Source organism: Enoplosus armatus, chromosome 1, assembly GCF_043641665.1.
Source record: "Enoplosus armatus isolate fEnoArm2 chromosome 1, fEnoArm2.hap1, whole genome shotgun sequence".
Lineage (NCBI taxonomy): Eukaryota > Metazoa > Chordata > Actinopteri > Centrarchiformes > Enoplosidae > Enoplosus > Enoplosus armatus.
Genome location: NC_092180.1, coordinates 18,295,928 through 18,312,971, shown reverse-complemented (window position 1 = coordinate 18,312,971; position 17,044 = coordinate 18,295,928). Strand labels below are relative to the sequence as shown.

General features: G+C 45.3%; 1 protein-coding gene across 1 annotated transcript; it reads right to left on the bottom strand.

Annotated features, from left to right (window-relative positions):
* Positions 1-2,281: 2,281 nt before the first annotated feature.
* On the bottom strand, positions 2,282-8,955 carry dld (deltaD). Its single transcript, XM_070906349.1, has 12 exons — positions 8,902-8,955; positions 8,435-8,740; positions 7,626-7,686; positions 6,451-6,708; positions 4,838-4,898; positions 4,550-4,680; positions 4,259-4,428; positions 3,944-4,160; positions 3,660-3,833; positions 2,824-3,553; positions 2,405-2,675; positions 2,282-2,287 (listed from the first exon to the last, which is right to left on the bottom strand). Exons 1-12 carry the CDS (start codon positions 8,953-8,955, stop codon positions 2,282-2,284), a joined length of 2,439 nt encoding a protein of 812 aa, XP_070762450.1.
* Between the last annotated feature and the right edge of the window lie 8,089 nt (positions 8,956-17,044).

The following is a 17,044-nucleotide window of genomic DNA, read 5'->3' as shown; positions in this document are numbered from 1 at the left end:
ATATGCAGCCATGCACATATAGACACACACACACACACACACACACACACACATAAAAACTCTCTCACACACACACAAATACCCACACACAAAGAGATGGCTCTGGCCTCAGAGGAGGCTAGCTAAGCGGTCTATGATTATGGGGTGTGTCTTTGTCTCATTTAGTGGTTCCACAAGGAGACAGTCTTCTGCTGCGTCAGACGAACACACACACACACACACACACACACACACACACACACACACACACACACACACACACAAATACCAACACACTATCACTTAGCGACAACAAATCCCTCAGCTTGAATTTGTTAGATTGCGCTTTAAGGAAACTGCAAATGTAAAAATGACTGTATATGAGAGCAGTTTTTTGCCTTTCTTTTTTGATTTTCCATCTTTTGTGATGATGCCATCCCCTAAATATTGCTTAAGAATTAGCTGTGCAAACTAAATATACAACATAACACATATTACTGTAAGGTGAAGCCACTGCCAGTGTCACAACACACAGCAGGAAGTTGATCAAAGTGAATGTAAGCCACATGTATAAATATAAAATCACTCAACACCAGATGTGCTATATTTCATTCCTCTTTTATTTTGGAAAAATATTGCGCTGTTTTCCAGTAATAAAAATGACAGGCTCTGTACATACGACTTTTCTCTTAAATACAACACAGTCACAGGGGTCTCAAGTGCCTAACACATACATGCATACATACATACATACATTATCTGCCAAATAAAAAACAATCCAACTTAAATTATAACAGGTTTAACAAAAATAATCACAACAGAATGGAACACAAATAATTACATAATTAAATAAAAAGCATACATCTTTCTTTAGATAACAAATAAAATAAAAAACAAATGATCCTAACCAACGGCAGGCAGGGTGATGGTGTCCTTCAACTGGCTATTAGTGGAAGACTGGGAGTGATGGGGGCGGGAGTGGGCAGTGCATACATTTGACACCACATACAGGCATCACCTCCTCTGTACACACACTCATACACACACACGCACACACACACACACACACACACACCTCCATAGTGCAATGAGGTCTTGGCAGTTAAGACTAGTCATCTGCGTCCTTGGAAACACAACAGCATCATCAGAGGTTGGGACAACTTTGTACTAAGCAACTTTTTTAGGTCATTTTGTCAATAAATTGTGGCTAAAGGAGCTGCCAGGAAAAATGATGTAATTAGATCATTACACTTCCTTTATGTTTGGTCTGATTTGTTTCACTGTCTCTTCCTTTGTTCACTTATGCTGATTGTTGTGTTTCCTAAGTTGCCCTGCCCAAAACATTGCCCTGTCTATCACAACCTTCAGGGGTCAGGGGGCCAGTATGGCCCAACAGGATCCATGTTGGATCGATCTGCAGTCACTACTGGAGTCTTCAGTTCTCTATTTTCTTGCTGAGAACCAGCTCAGCCAACACTGTCTCTGTCAGTGCTGCAGAGTTAAAGGTGTACAGCTGCTGTAGAAGTCCCACTGTTTTTAATTGTGTGTTTGTTTTGTCAGGAAAGCTCCAATTTAAAGTTTTAATGAATTCTTAACAATAAACAGACTCCAGCAGCAGCTGCAGTACTAATGAAGTACAGGGACTCCCTTTACTCCGCAGCACTGCACAGAACACGAACTGTCCAATATCCACGGCAGCTTTTACACTGCATTGTAAAACCACAGCACATAACAGTACTACAACAGTACTTCAAAAGTTCTCAGTACTTCAAAGGTACTACACTGTTCATTCAATCAGTACTCCACGGTACTACAATATCATGGGTCAACATCCAAGTCAATACTCCATAGTTTATCAGGAGAGAAGAGTTCATCCTGGTAGGAGCAGTAAATCTTCCACTGCTGTAACACTCTTCATCAGTTCTCCAGCAGTCACCATTTGACTGTGTGAGTACTCATTCAGCACTGTTTCTGTACAAAGTTTGTACTAGTGCTAGCGCTGTCTTCTGGTACTTCATCCAGCACTGAGTCAGCATTAGACCTACATCCATCGAAGGTCAAAAATGTCCAGTATTCACCCGTAGTACTACTGTAGTACTAAGTCCTTGCCAAGTTGGTACTGACTCCATGCCGGCTCAGTAGCACCTTGGCTCAAAGTCCTCCGGTAAATCCCAGGGAACAGCAGCAAACAGCAGGAGTAAAACCTCCTGGAGACATGCTGAGCTCTACTGCTCAGGGCTGGTGTGTGTGACCGCCATCAACCACAGGAAACTGGTCCAAGCTGATCTGGTTTAGACTGGTATCATACCTGTAATACAGAGAGAAAAAAAAGTCAGTTTTTGGTGTGTTTTTGCACGAGTGCTGGTTGAAGTTAAAATCATTCTGTATATTTGTCAGGCAGATAATCCTATTTTTGTGTACTCACCTCTGTAGCGATGATACATTCATCTTTTTGATCCGACATGACGTAGACGGACTGGTATTTGGTGTCGGAGGTACTTTGGTACCGGCTGTCATTGGGACTGTGGTATTCAACATCACTGGTTGACTGGTATTTGACGTCACTGGTTGACTGGTATTTGATGTCACTGTTTGACTGGTATTTAAGATCACGATAGTTCAAATCGCTGGATGACTGATATTTTGCTTCGCTGCAGCTTGGTGACTCTTCTACTTGTTTCTTTTCTGATGCGTCACTGTGGGACGAAGAAGAACACAAACAGATTCAGAACAGATTCTCGTGTGCATTCTTATCCATGCATTTTTCAGTGAGTTTAAGGCATGTACGATACAACATTTCCAAGCAGTGTACCTATGTAAGTATACATTCTGACAGCTAAGTACCTGTTTTGTCTCTTCCTGTATCCTTCCTCTGAGTCGGACTCATCCAGCATTTCACATTTAACCTCTGGCTCATCGCGCTCCTCTTCTTTACACAGCGACAGCTCCTCGGGCCGCAGCTCATGGACCAGGTTGTACTCCACACTGGGGTAGCGAGTCTTAAAGCCGTTCTTCTCTGATCCGTTGAGTCCGCTGATTCCACTCAGACCACCCAGTGACCCAGCGAGGTCCGAATGGTAATCCGCCTTCTTGTTGGTGTTTTTAATTGACGTTGTCATTATAGGGCCCAGTTCCTTGTCGCTGCGGAGACAATTGTTGGTGGTTGTCAGGTTGTTCATGGTCTCGTGGCTGTCACTGTGGACACTGTCACCGTGGTGACTGTGCCGCTCCTGCAGTTTGACCCGAATGTAGACCACCAGCACTGAGCAGCCGATCAGGATCACAAGAACGAGGAAGACGCCGGCGCACACGGCCGTCCAGGGAAATCCACTGTCGTCATCCTCCTCGTCTACAACATTTCCACTTTCTGGGAAAGAAAATCGCCTATCCGGTCCATCCACCACCGGCTGACCCTTGGGAACCTCTGGCAAGAGGAACTGGCAGTTGTGACCGCCGTAGCCAGGCACACAGGCGCACACATAGCGACCGCCACGCTCGTGGCAGGTGGCTCCATTGTGGCAGGGATTGTGATGGCAGCGGGAGATGGGGGAGCTGCAGTTCTCACCAGTATATCCTGCAGAAGAAGTAAAGAGTCTAGATCAAAACTAATATAACACTACATTAAAAACAAATAATGTAAAAAGAATCCCACAATACACATGTTTTGAGTGCTGTCATACCTGGAGGGCAGGTACAGGTGTAGCCGTTCACTCCCTCCTGGCACGTCCCACCGTTCTGACAAGGGAAGGACAGACAGTGTCCAGAGATGCTGCTGCTGTCCTCACAGTTAGGACCTGAAAATCCCTCAGGACACTGACAAAGGTAAGAGTTCACCAGATCCACACATTCTGCACCTGCATAGGGGAGAGAAAAAGACCAAGGATTAATCTCCAGATATTTTTAATTCTAGGTTTAGGCTTAATTGTAGGTGTAGGTGAACTTTCAAAGACAGAGGACAATGTACCGTTTAAACAGGGGTTGGAGGAGCAGTGGTCGATTTTCTTCTCGCAGTTGAAGCCTGCGTATCCCATCGGGCACTGGCAGAAGTAGCCACCTTCAGGGTTGTCGGCACAACGCCCGCCATTGAAGCAAGGCCCATCTGCACAGGTATTGGCACTTAACTCGCAGTTGTTGCCATAGAAACCAGGTGGGCAGGCGCACTTATAGCCGTCATCGTTGTCCTATATTGGAAATAATGTAAACAGTGGTTACACACATGCTTGATGCCACGAATGTAGTTGTTTTTCTAAATGCGCCGCGTGTCTTGATTGATACTCACAGTGCAGCTGCCTCCGTTGCGACAGGGGTTTCCAGAACACTCGTTGACCTGGATCTCACAGCTGGCACCTGTGTATCCAGGCAGACAGGAGCAAGTGTAGCTGCCCTGGCCAGTGTTGGTACAGGTGGCTCCATTAAGACAGGGTTTATGGTGTGTACAGTAGTTCAGATCTGGAAACATCAACAAGAAAGAAAGAAAATTTATAAACACCACAGTTTAAATATGAAACAAAGAGGGCTGATTGAGTCCCAGGGGGTCCCGACAGTGTAGTAAATCTCTCAGTAAACTCACCCTGGTTGCAGAAGAGCCCACCCCATCCCTCCTGGCAGTTACATTGCCAGGGCTGTTGGCAGGTGCCATGGAGGCAGCCTGGGTAACGGATACAGTCATCACAGTAACGCCCACTGAAGCCCACTCGACACCTGGGAACACAACATTCATTAAACACTGTTCACAACGAAAACATAGAAAACAATGATCAGAAAATGCTTTATAAAGATGTTACATTCATCAATTCGAGATCCATCTGACCAACTCCCAGATGTGAAAGTTAAAATGTCTGTTGTTTTCTAAACTTACTTGCACTCTCCAGGTTTCTCACAAAAGCCATGTTCTTCATCACAGCCAGGAAGACAGATTGCTGCAGGGAGGAAACAAATAGTGACAGGTGAATCATGGGAAATCCAGTGTTGGAAACATGTGTTGGCCCTCCATCACTCTCCCATTCACAGAGGACCTTTTCAAACTGCTGCCTGCCTGTCTGGTTGGCACCTTGACCTTCTTATCTGTTTGTCTGTCTTTCAGCCTGTCTGGTGGCCTGCCTGTCTTTCCAATTTGTTTACCAGTCTGTCTGTCTGTCTTTCATTCTCCCTTTCTAGCTTTACCTTTCTGTCACAAATGCCTAATAAAGCAGAAAGAGGCCTGCAGCTTATGTTTAAGACTCTGGACCAAACTTAGCTGGCAAAGTGGAAAAAGGATGAAATCATGAGGGTAATTGGGGTCATCAGGTCACTCGTGACCACTGGCTGGGATGTGTTGGTCTCTTCAATACTGCAAAAGTTGCTGAAAACGTTACTTTTCAGCTTTAACAGGCCGCAGGGAGCTTCGGCAGCTTTTGGTCACCAAACAGGGGAACCAGCCAACAAGCCCTCTCCTTTAACATGGTTGCTCTCCAACACAAAAGCATCCCACACAAAGCCTCCTTTCTCCCCTTGACTGTGGGTCAGAAGTCCCTTTTCTCACCCTTGGCCCCTCTCCTCCTCTCCCCCCTCTCTCCCCTCCTACTTCTGATCCTCCTCTCCTCTTCTCCTCCTTTCCTCTACCATCAACCTAACCCTTCTCTTCTCCTCCTCTCCTTATCCTCTCCTCTTCTGCATTCTCCTTTTCCCTCCCCCGTCTCTCCTCACTCCCCTCCTCCTCCTCCTCCTCCTCCTCCCCCCTCAGGGCCAGCTGGTCTGTGTGGAGCTAACCACCAGACAGCTGCTCCATTGTCTCCTCTCACCGAGCAGCTGCCCCCTCCACAACAATACACAACCCCGCTCGGCCAATCACCAGCCCGGGCCGCAACAATACGGGACCCCCACTTGGCCAATCGTGGAGGAGGTTTGGGGCGAGGAGGCCCCAGTGGTCTAATGGAAGGCACGCGGCGTGTGAATTACTGAGGAGCCACTGCGGCTCATTAGAATGGAGGCCTCTGGTGCTATGGGATAACTAACTGACGCCTGTTGCACACGGGCCCCGCATTAGGAGGTGGAAAACAGTCCCTAAACAATAAAGACAGGCAAGTGATTAACTTTGAAAAGTAATTTATAAACTTTTCAGAATGTCTTGGCCTCATTAATACTAGTTTATAGCTCCTTAGTTTTGCCAGTTAAAACATATTTTTTAAGCTGATAGTGATTCCTCTCTAAGCCAAAACTAAAGTGAAGCATGCATTATTATTGCTCATGTATTGAGGCAGTATTTTGCGTTCTATGTAAACAACAGCACCTACTGCTAATGACGGTGTGGCTCCTTCAGCTTATCTATACCACAAGCAGCTGTCAGTGAGTTTAAATATTAACTAGTGCAATAATACCAAAATGAACCACTGTTTTCTTCTTGTCCCTTTCATCCCCCATGTATGACATTTCCTCATGTTGCTCCAAACAACCTGAATGATAAGCGTTGGATTAATAAGCAAACCCACTTACGTTCAGTGCAGTACTGTCCCTTCCAGCCAGAGTTGCATATGATCTCCCCGCGCTCGCCGCATGTGAAGTGCCCAAAAGCATCATCTCGGGGCCGGCAGAAGACAGAGCATCCGTCGCCGTAGTAGTGCTCATCACACAGGAAGCGGTAGGAATAACGCAGCTCAGTTCTGCCGGCTGTCTGCATATCCTTGGACCATTCTTCTCCCACAGTGAGGTGACGCTGAGTGGTGATCCTGCTGATCAGACGCTCTGGGTTGTCTGCAAAAGTAAATGAATGTTGTTAGTATTATGATTGAATGCTAACGGCATGATGTTCTGCAGAAGAGTAGTCGGTAAGGTCATACATTATTAGTTATATCTCTATTTCTTTACTAGACTTTTGATCTTTTTATAATGATGATTTCTTTGTTTAGCCTTCTATAGAAAGACAGACACACATACATTATTATATTGTATTATATTTTTGATCAAATATGTTGTTTTGATGAGGTAGTTTACAGCCACAAATAAAACAGTGGATGCTGCTGGATAAATCTCCTTTTGGAAATAGAGTATAGGTTACACCTGGTGTCTGCCAGCTTTTTTATTATCTCCACCACCACCAACAGAGACACACACACACTCCCGTGCTGTGGTCAGTTAGTCATCATTAGTGCAGTGATAAGAGCAGCACATAAAGATAACAACAGCAAATATCCCAACTACAGGGGTAAATCTCAACTGGCACCTACAAAAACTGTGGGTGGCCTTTTCCTTATGTGCTGTTACATAAACCTCCAGCTGGAGACAAGTTTTCTCTAAAAGTGTGACACATAGAGTCTGCCTTTAAATCGAGTTATTTATAATCAAATCTATGGGTTTTTATGTCCCCAAAATGAAAAGCTGCATTTATTTTCAGCATATTAATGTGTATTTCAATCTAACATGATGACATATATAGAAGACCGCACAAATCCAATAACCTGTCATCTTTTTTGGAAGGAAGTTCTATATGTAAGTGTATATAATGAGTGTCAGCATAATGCTCCACATCTAAAACACTCTCTGTGTTACCCTGTTTCGCATAACTGGCTGAGCACTAAATGAAAAACATGCTACTGACAGAAAACAAGGCCACTCTTAGCCTTCTGGCCTGTCTTTGAGTTACACTGCTGCCTTCTCTGGCTGTCACCCACCTGTTGTCAGGTCGTCCAGGGAGTCAGTGTGCAGAGCTTCAATGATCAGTGAAAACGTCCCCTGAGGAGAGACACAGAGAGAGAGAGTCAACAGCTGCTCGGCCTGGAGGCCTCCTTCCCTCCGCAGAGCAGCAGAGGGCCATTAGGAGGCCTCCCAATAAACTTCACAGCCTAATTCCCGTGTTGATGAGGGGCCTAATAAGGGCTACTACCTGCTCCCTTTTCACACCCCTGCTACTATCACACTCTGACACCGCCGTAAAACCAAACGAGGCGGAATTTCACGCTGCGCTGCCAATGATGTGCCAACTCAGAGGATGTTAAATTTCCCACCACGCCTGGTCGGAGGAGAGAAGCGTTTGGTGAAAACACCCCCCCCCCCCCCCCCCCCTCCACACACACACACACACACACACACACACACACGCACGCCCTCCTCCCCTCCCCGTTTTATCCTACCAAAGAGCACAGAAATAGGCCCTACTACAATAGCCCCTCTCACACACTGCTGACAAAGACCCTCACAAGTGTTGAGTTTGGGAGCATCTGTTGCGTTTTGCACTCTTCAAAGCTAATATGTCCCAATGGAATAAGTCTGTAATAGCTTCACAGTCTGCCCATGGTTTTCATTACTTCATTACTAAAAATGTGACATTAATCATACCATAGACCGCGTGACACAAATATCACACCAAAAACTCTAAATAGAGTTAATGTCTTACAGTGATCATGCAGGAAGAGTTGTAGTGCTGTCCTTGATAGATACAGTATGACATGATATTCCTCATAAGATGCCCATAAACACTTACCGGCCATGTGAAGCCGAAGGGGAAGTGGATTGGGTTGGTGAAGCTGTCCGCGTTGGTCTCCGGCACCTGGAAGGAGTTGGAGCCGAGGACGGGAGTCACAGCACCGCCGTAGGTGCAGGGAGGCTCGGGGGAGACGTTGGCCTGGTAGTGCTTCAGACAAACCCGAAAGAAAGTCTTGCACTCACACTGCTGGTGTTGGCCCTGCGGATGAGCAGAGCCTCCGGGGCAGCAGTTGCCGTTCCCCGTTACCCCTTTCTTGTTGAGAAACTCCTGCAGCTTCAGCTCAAACACTCCGGAGCACAAAACCTAAAACACACACACACAAACATAATCAGCTTAGTGTGTTTGAGACAGGTAACCTCAGTATGTGTTTTGAAATATAAGCACATCCCATAACTTTTCATAGCCTTAAAAGTATGCAAACACACACAGCGTGCGTTTTAATATTGTACTGTTATTGGACCTACCTGGCAGGTGAGTAGGGAGAGAGTGACAACCAGGAGCAGACACAGGCGTCCCATTGTGTTGACAGCCCTTCAACAAGCGGTGAAAGCTCCACAGGTCCGTGTAGCCCGGCTCAAACAATCATGAAGAAAGTTTTTTTTAAAAAGCTTTCCCGTTATGTCACAGTCAAGGTGAAGTCTTGACGCGCAGGAGGGAAGGTGAAGTGAAACTTTTCCTTTGGTGCGTCTGTCTTCTGCCCCTCTATTCTCCCATACGAGGCACGAGGTTTTGACAGAAAGAAAAAGTTTTACAGTGTAAAGTAATCCTCAGCAGAAGGATCCCCTTGGAGAAGCGTGAATGAAATCCCCGGATGGAAATACAAGAGAGTTAATTCCAATCAATCGTTTAGTAGGAGATAGAGGCAGCTCTCGGTGGCCTTGTTTATTTTCCCACTTGATTGATAATGATATGCTGATCCTGAGTCTCCGTGTCTCTCTGTCTCTCTCGGTATAACAGTGCGTATGTCTGATGGGTGTCCTGCCCTGCACAAGGTTTTATACCGGGCCAGCCGGCGAAGGGTAATAAGATGCAAATGAGCCCCTCTGCTCCTCTTCTTCCCCTCCCTCCACCACCACCACAAGTCCGCCCCGGGGCCATCACAAAGAAAGAGGAGGGGGGGGGGGGTGCACACAACTTTTCTAAACCCACCCCCCCTCTCTTTCTCTCAAAGGGACAGACCAAATGGCTAGTGAGCTGTTAAATGTGCAACAACCCCTCGCTTCCCCTGATGCCTCCCTCCTCCACAACACAACACACAGGGCCCATTTACATTCCGACAAATTCTTTAACCTCTGCACGAAATCCTCCACATCGCAGCACCAAGTGATTTATACACGCAGCAGCCAGTCGGACGGTGGCTTCTCATGTTTGGGGTTATGGCAAAGCCTCGACTGGCCTGTTCCCTGCGTGGCCAGCCGGCAGCCAGCCGTCCCAACTGCGTTACAACGACCATCTGCTCCGCCACATTCCTATGGTGTTACCCCTGCCGTGGTTTTCACATGTTCACACCCCCGAAACAAGTCGATCTGTTCCTATTACCTTATCTTTATTTCTTGGGTAGGTGTCCTACAACATACCTCTCCATATCATCTTTGAATTATGCATTATGTCATCTTACACTGTGTAATTGCTGGAAATGCTGGTACTCTGATCTTCTGATTTAATGGTAAATAATACATGTCAGGCAGGGCATTTGATCGATCAATTCGCGCTGTTTCCCTTAAAGAAGATCATACCAATATAAAGAATGAACATTATAAATGGATAAACAGCTTAACTTTAGCTTTATGTGATTGTAGGTGAAATACTCTGAAAGAAAATCTAAACCAAGTGCGCAAAGACGCACCAAAATACACGCACACACTGGCTGCAGACCAACACACCTAAACCTTTTAAACTGCGTGCCTCCGTATTTCCTTTACTTGCTCTTTGGTAGAGGCAGTAAAAAAGACTTGGTGGTGTGTCACTCGCGTGGCTGTCATTAAGGGACTTTGTGAGGAGAAGGAGGGGGAGGCGGAGGAGGGGAGGCATAGAGGGAGTAAAGTTTTTTTTCTTTGTGCTTTCAGCTGTATGGTAATTGGGCCGGCAGCACCTGCTCTCCCACAATAATACAGCACCAGAGAGAGAGAGGGAGAGAGCATGGCATAAACATGCATTAACAGTAATCTTACAACATGTTTGATGATAAAATATCACATTCCCTGCATACAATCACAAGAGATAGAAAACATTATAGACTACAGCTGCCATGGACACAATATAAGTCCCTGAAAGTATTCCCTGTATGGGAACATAACACTGACTCCACACATGGGCCCACTGTCTAATTTGCATATCTGTGTGCATCCGCAGAAAAATGTGGGGAAAGAATTCGCACTTGTTGGCAGGATGTTATTATGAGCTTATCTCGGCCATGAAGTAACTGAAGATGTTGGTACACCATGGATTTATATGATGCCAAGTTATTTGTAAACCTCTGAATATACCTGAACAGTGTTGTGTAGTGAGTATTTGTGAAAGGCTGGATAAAGATTTCCGGAACGGACAGATCAGTTAGCTGGTTGGGCTTTGCTGCCACACTTGTCAATCAACTCAACCTTCACAACAGAACAAAGATCCTCCTTTCTAAATGATTTCTTTATCAATGTGCTGGAGCAGGTAGTGAAGCCCACTGAGGAACAAGTGGCTATACTGCAGAGTGCTACACCACTTCTAATGTTTACACATATGAGCACACACACACAAGGATTGGTGGGGGGGAGGAGGAGGAGGAGGAGGAGGAGGGGGTGGGTCTTAATTAACAACTCTAATTGAAGCTGCTCCCCCTTCACTGCATCACTGTTTTGGTCTGCTGCTATCCCCAAAACAAGGCCTTCATTCACAACTTATCCCTATGGACAACTTTCAGTCTATCATGTCAACACATCCAGTGCTGATGCATTGCTGTGTGCAGAGCTGGTGGTGTCCTATCATCGCATAAGTTTGATGAACTTGCTTGGCTGTAATTCCCTCAGTGTCCGTGTATGGATAAATGAGAAGCCTATGTCTAATGTGGTTGCATGTCCATGATGTGCTCTTTCCACCCCTCCAGGCTGATTGAAGGGCCTTTAACCTTAAGCTTTAACACTATTATCCTTGCCTGCCACAGTCTTTCCAGATACCCGTATGTGTGTTTAGCTATAGGACGCTGCTCCGAGCTGCTCATTTCATTTAACCAGTTGATTTCAGCCCCCTTCTCAATAGCATACAATGCTCCTATGTGGCGTGGCGTAAAATCCCTCTCTTGAAGCCTTTTATTTACACTCATCCCGACTTTCAGAGGTCCCCGGTGCTCTTTCTCTCCCTCTCTGTATTAGGCCAATATACTATCAGTCATTCATCACCATGACGTGGCACACATTTTCCGATTACGCCAGCAAAGCGTGACTGAAAGGCATGGTGAGATGGAAAGTGACCCCCCCCCCCCCCTCGTCCATCAGCATCAAGACGACATTTTCCCCTAAAACATTATTTATGCCAGGAGATTCTCTAATTGTGTCTTAAGGAAACAGCAGAAAGTAGAAACTCCTCCCATCTGATCCCGCTTTGTGTGTGTGTGTGCGCGCGCATGTTTGTGTGCGTGTGTGAGGTTAAAAATTGTTTAACTGAAGTGCTTTCCTATTGTCTATGTGTGTAGGACTATGTGTAACTGCGTGTGCGCGTGTGTGGGTCCGTGTGTGTGTGTGTGTGTGAGAGAGACCAGGAGCTCTGTGACACGCAGGGCGACAACAAAGGAAGAGGTCTCGCGCCCCGCCGCCCATTCATCCCTTTCTCTCGCGAAGTAATTCCCATTGATTCTTATTGAACGGCGAGTCGCGAGCCCCTCGGGGGAGAAACCGTGTGATTTGTGAAGGGTCGCGAGGACAAGACACGCCCCTCCTCGAGCCCCGGCCATCTGCTCACCAAACACCACAACACCAACCAACTACCAAATGGCTCCCCTCGTCTCTACCTTTCCATAAAGTCTCTTACTTTCTCCTTTTCTATCCCCTTCTTCTTCATCATCACTCTACTCGTCTACCTCTCCCATATTTCTGTCCTTCATCCATCTCTTACTCCTTTATTTCTCTCTCCAGTCTCTGATCTACAGGCCAGATGCCTTTGTAGGTGAAGCTACTAGTTGCTTGATGGGACCCTGGGCCAAATCACAGTGGAGGCATGCGAGGGGTATGAGGTGGCCATATGGCCTGTGTGTGTGTGTGTGTGTGTGTGTGTACGTGCCAAGAAATGGATGGATGGCGTCGTGGGAACCTCCACAATATTGCCATCACACCAACTACACACACACACACACACACCGTTGCACATAGCATGGCAGCCTTTGGTCTGGTCAGTTATAGAAATCAAAGTTCACAGGGACTCTGGATCATTCGATTTGAGCCAGAACAAATGTAACTCCTTCTACGCTGGGTTCCCACATGCACCACAAGAATACTGGTTTTTAATTAGCCGCGGTGCTGACTGAGATATTTAATTTGTGCCCAGGCTGAAAGGGTTTAAGAACGGCTGAATAGAGACCAATATTCAATTAGACAAATTCCAGTGCTGCTGTGTTATTTCATTAGTCTGATGCATTGCATTCATTATGCATTTATTTATTCCATTACATTGTGTTGAGATGTATGTAGCTAGATAGATAGATAGATAGATAGATAGATAGGTGAGGCTCTTTCCAGTGCTGATTATAATGATAAAGGGAGAGTCGTGTGGCCGGGCCCGCTGCCTTGATGGATAAGTCTCCCCCAGCAACAACAACACTGTGATGTCAGAAACTCGAGACTCACGTGTCCTCTCCCCATCTGAGACACAAAGACCTGAGGCTGCCTATATACCTACCAGGCCATTCAGGAATGTAGCAACTTACACCACCTGTTAGCCTCAGTGTGTGACACAAACTTATACTACACCTCTGTTACAGCACATATATGACATTGTTACCGCCTGCCTGGGCTATCATTAACCTTTTTATTATGACAAATAGGAAGTTAATTTAGTGGGAAAATATGTGTGAAGTCTGTATAAGATTATGTCATTTTACCTTTTGAACTTCAATATTTTCAACATTCCTCTTGAACGTAAACTTCAATAGCTTCAACATTAGATAAAAACATTTTTCCACTTTGACATCACATATCACATATCCACATATCTGCTTGTTCCAGTGCTTCGATTACATTTGTGTTTACATTGAGTAAAGCTGAAACCAATAATTGATTAACAACTATTTTGACAATTGATTGTTGATTTAAGTCATTTTGCAAGAAAAATTGCCAAACATTACTTAGTTCTAGTGTCTGATTTTGCAGATTTTCTGAATGGAAATGTCCATCTAGGTGTTTTGTGCATTTTCTTTTACGTGTTTCCCTGTCATTTACATGAACTCTCTGATCAGAATCTAAATTATGTTCTGTTGATTTGAACACTGCTTGGATACAAAACATGAATTTGTAATGATGAATGTGCTTTTGACGATGAATCATGTTTGTGATGAAGATGACCCAGCTTTTAAATTCCCACAACACTGTTGTCACAGTTAAAGTCTTGCTTCACCATGAAATTTAATGGTTAATGTTTCATGGAAAGCAAACAAACAAACAAAAAAACCCTGTATTTTGAACAAATCGCACACTCCCTGAGATCCCTGCCCTGTGGCCCCCCGGGGGTCCTTGGCCTTTAGTTTGAGAACCAGTGGCCTCCAGCAGCAGGATTAGCCAGGCCAGCTGCCCTGAGAGACCCTGGGCCCTGGACGCTGACACCAGGCCTGACCCCAGGGTGGCTACTATCAGGGACACTGAGGAGATTTGGACAGGACTTGGTGTGTATATGTGTGTGTGTGTGTGTGTGTGTGTGTGTTGCTCATTCAGTTGGACAACTGTTGAGCCTGTACAGATTTGTGCAGTGGTGTTCTTTGTGTGTGTGTGCGTGCTTGTATGGTCAATTCTTTCCGGGGGTTAACTGCTGATCCAGTACAAATGGGAGGTGTTGGGGGGTAGGGCTGAGGGCAGTCGTGTGCTCCTGGAACATCTGCCTCTGTTTCTCCTGAGTCAAGCTTTGGTCAGGAGCAGGGAGGAGGGGGGTAGGGGCAACTGGGGGGAGGAACTCAAAGGGGAGGAGATCGAAGAGGAGAAGGAAGAGTCAGTGTAGGAGGAGGAGGAAGATGAAAAGATCCAATGTGAATAGGCAACAGACCCAAACACTGACTGCTGAAAATGGGATGTAGGATTATATAAACCCCTTTCCACTTCTGGCCTTTGTGTTCACATATAAAGGATATATGCAGGGAGATGAATATATAGTGTGAGTATATGTACACATCCAGGTACATTGTATGTATGTTTTTCATGAGTGACACGAACATGTGCAGGTTCTGACAATAAAGACTCATATCAGGGTCCAAAAACTTTGAGCCTAGTCCTGATCAAACAAGGTTTAAACAGCGTATGAGAGAGCTAGATGGGGTACATACTGTATCATTTTGATGAAATTATGATAAAAGCACATTTTAATTTTAATATACAACACAGTATCCTGATTCCAGACCTCTGAACTGCCACCCACATGCCTGATTTTGTCAGCAATCCAAATAAAGTGAGAACAAAATGGCAATTCAGAATATATGTAACAATATATTTTCAATGACTTGCAACTCCAAAACCCTGTTGATATAATAAGTTCCTATATAGACCGCATAAGGCCACTTACAAACTGAGTGGGAACCCCAGATGATAGGCTCTCACTGTCCACATGCAGTATATAGTTATTGTTAGGCCTTCTGGGTCTGTGCACCTGTTCAGCCCTTCTCAGCTATCCCCGATCCTTGGGCTCAGCACCCCCCTTTGTCCAACCATCTCACTACTGGGTGACTTTCTGCACTTCATATCAGACTAAACCATTATTAATAGCATTAAGGGTGGATAAGAAGATTATGTTGCCCAATTGAAAAGATGAAGCTAAATGATCCATTTAGCACTTACTCAATCTGTTGACAGATCACTCCACTCTAGAAAAACTCACAGCAACATTACAGGACAACCGTTCCAAGACACCTGGTCTCTCAGCGCTTCAGTGTGATTGTCAGGCTATCAACATGGACCTAAACCTGAGAGATTACCTGAGCCTCTGCAGATCAACAGTTTTGAACAGGAATATCTAACTTTAAGAGATAAAGCATCTGCACAGGTCTACAACCCCGTTCCCTAAAATCATCCTGAAGGCTTAGTGATCCTAAAAAGTGATCCTAACATGTAGTGTTCAAAAGGCTCAAGTATCGTGAGGAAGCACGGAAAGAAAGGTTTAACTCGTTGCTAGGCAACGCCCCTTTTTACAGTAAGTTTCATTTTCTAATAAGTTAAGTTTCGACCAGATTCCCTCAGTTCGTGTGCGTCCATGACCGCAAGTAAGTGTTATTCAAATATATTAAATTACGCTCGGCCATTTATACAGTAATGTTTAAGTTCACCAGCTGTTAATGTGACAATTTATCAGCGTTTTTGTGTCGAGTGGTGGTCTTTATCCGTCTCTGTCTCGTATGTGTAGCGAGTGGCATTCCCGTTACAGTGTACAGTCTGTCGTACCTGTTTAGCATTATTTATTTTGCTGTAATAGTAGAGAGTTTAGATTAGTTACAGAGATAGTATAACTTAACGTTGATTTCTTTGATTCCCCTCCTGTAGGACCACACACACACACACACACACACACTTGCATGTGAGCAATAGTATTTTAGTAATAGTACCTGTGCGTCTGTATCTATATTTTCTGTTACAGTAAAACCCTCGATGACATCCCTGCCTCTAGTGTCCTGACTAGACACCCGTTATATATAGATTTAAAATGGAATTAGGTAATTGTTTTGGGGGAACCGAGGTGTGTCTAAAACCAAAGTGCCTGTATGGTCTTCATGAGTCCAGTGGTCATAACTCTCCAGTGCAATCGTGGGGGTGGGGGTAGATTTACAACAGAGCTCCTCCCTATGTGAAGATCAGTCGACTGGGAGGGGTGGATTGTCCTCCCTGTCCACAGAGCATCTGGCTGAGGAACGACAGATGCTGACAGCTGGACTGACATCCAGCATATGTCCCTTTCTTTATTCCTGCTCCACACAGACAATAGAGTGGAAGGGACAGGGGTGCTTTGTGTTAAGAAGGTAGACCTAATAGCTTGTGACTCCAGAAAAGAGCCCCCATTCTCAAGGAGAGCCTGGAGAGCAATTAGCCCGTCTCTGATCCCAGCCTGGGGAGTTATTATAGAGGACTGAGCCCACAAAACCCTCAAAGGTCCATTCTCATTCATGCCACATTAAGTTGTTTATTTTTTCATTACAGCATCAGTATAATGATGATCTAAATTAGTTGTCGGATGTGTGTTTCAGGAATATATTTCATTTTGGGGTCTGCACAGTCCTTTATACTTGGATTAATCACGCAGATAACTTACAATGGCTGCTGGCGCATTGTAGTCTTGGTGGGCACCGCGCGACGAGCACGTGTGCTTTGTTTTGCAACGTGATGACGCCACACGTAAAGCATAGGAAGTAATTTGAATTTACACCAAGTAAACACAGCACGG

What these genes read in the sequence shown, in the direction of transcription:
- dld (XM_070906349.1), bottom strand. Translation starts at nt 8,955, where the DNA reads ATGGGACGCCTGTGTCTGCTCCTGGTTGTCACTCTCTCCCTACTCACC. An exon ending in CCTTCGGCTTCACATGGCCG is followed by an intron (nt 7,687 to 8,434) that starts GTAAGTGTTTAT and finishes GTCTCTCCTCAG; the next exon opens with GGGACGTTTTCACTGATCAT. An exon ending in TACAGGAAGAGACAAAACAG is followed by an intron (nt 2,676 to 2,823) that starts GTACTTAGCTGT and finishes TTCGTCCCACAG; the next exon opens with TGACGCATCAGAAAAGAAAC.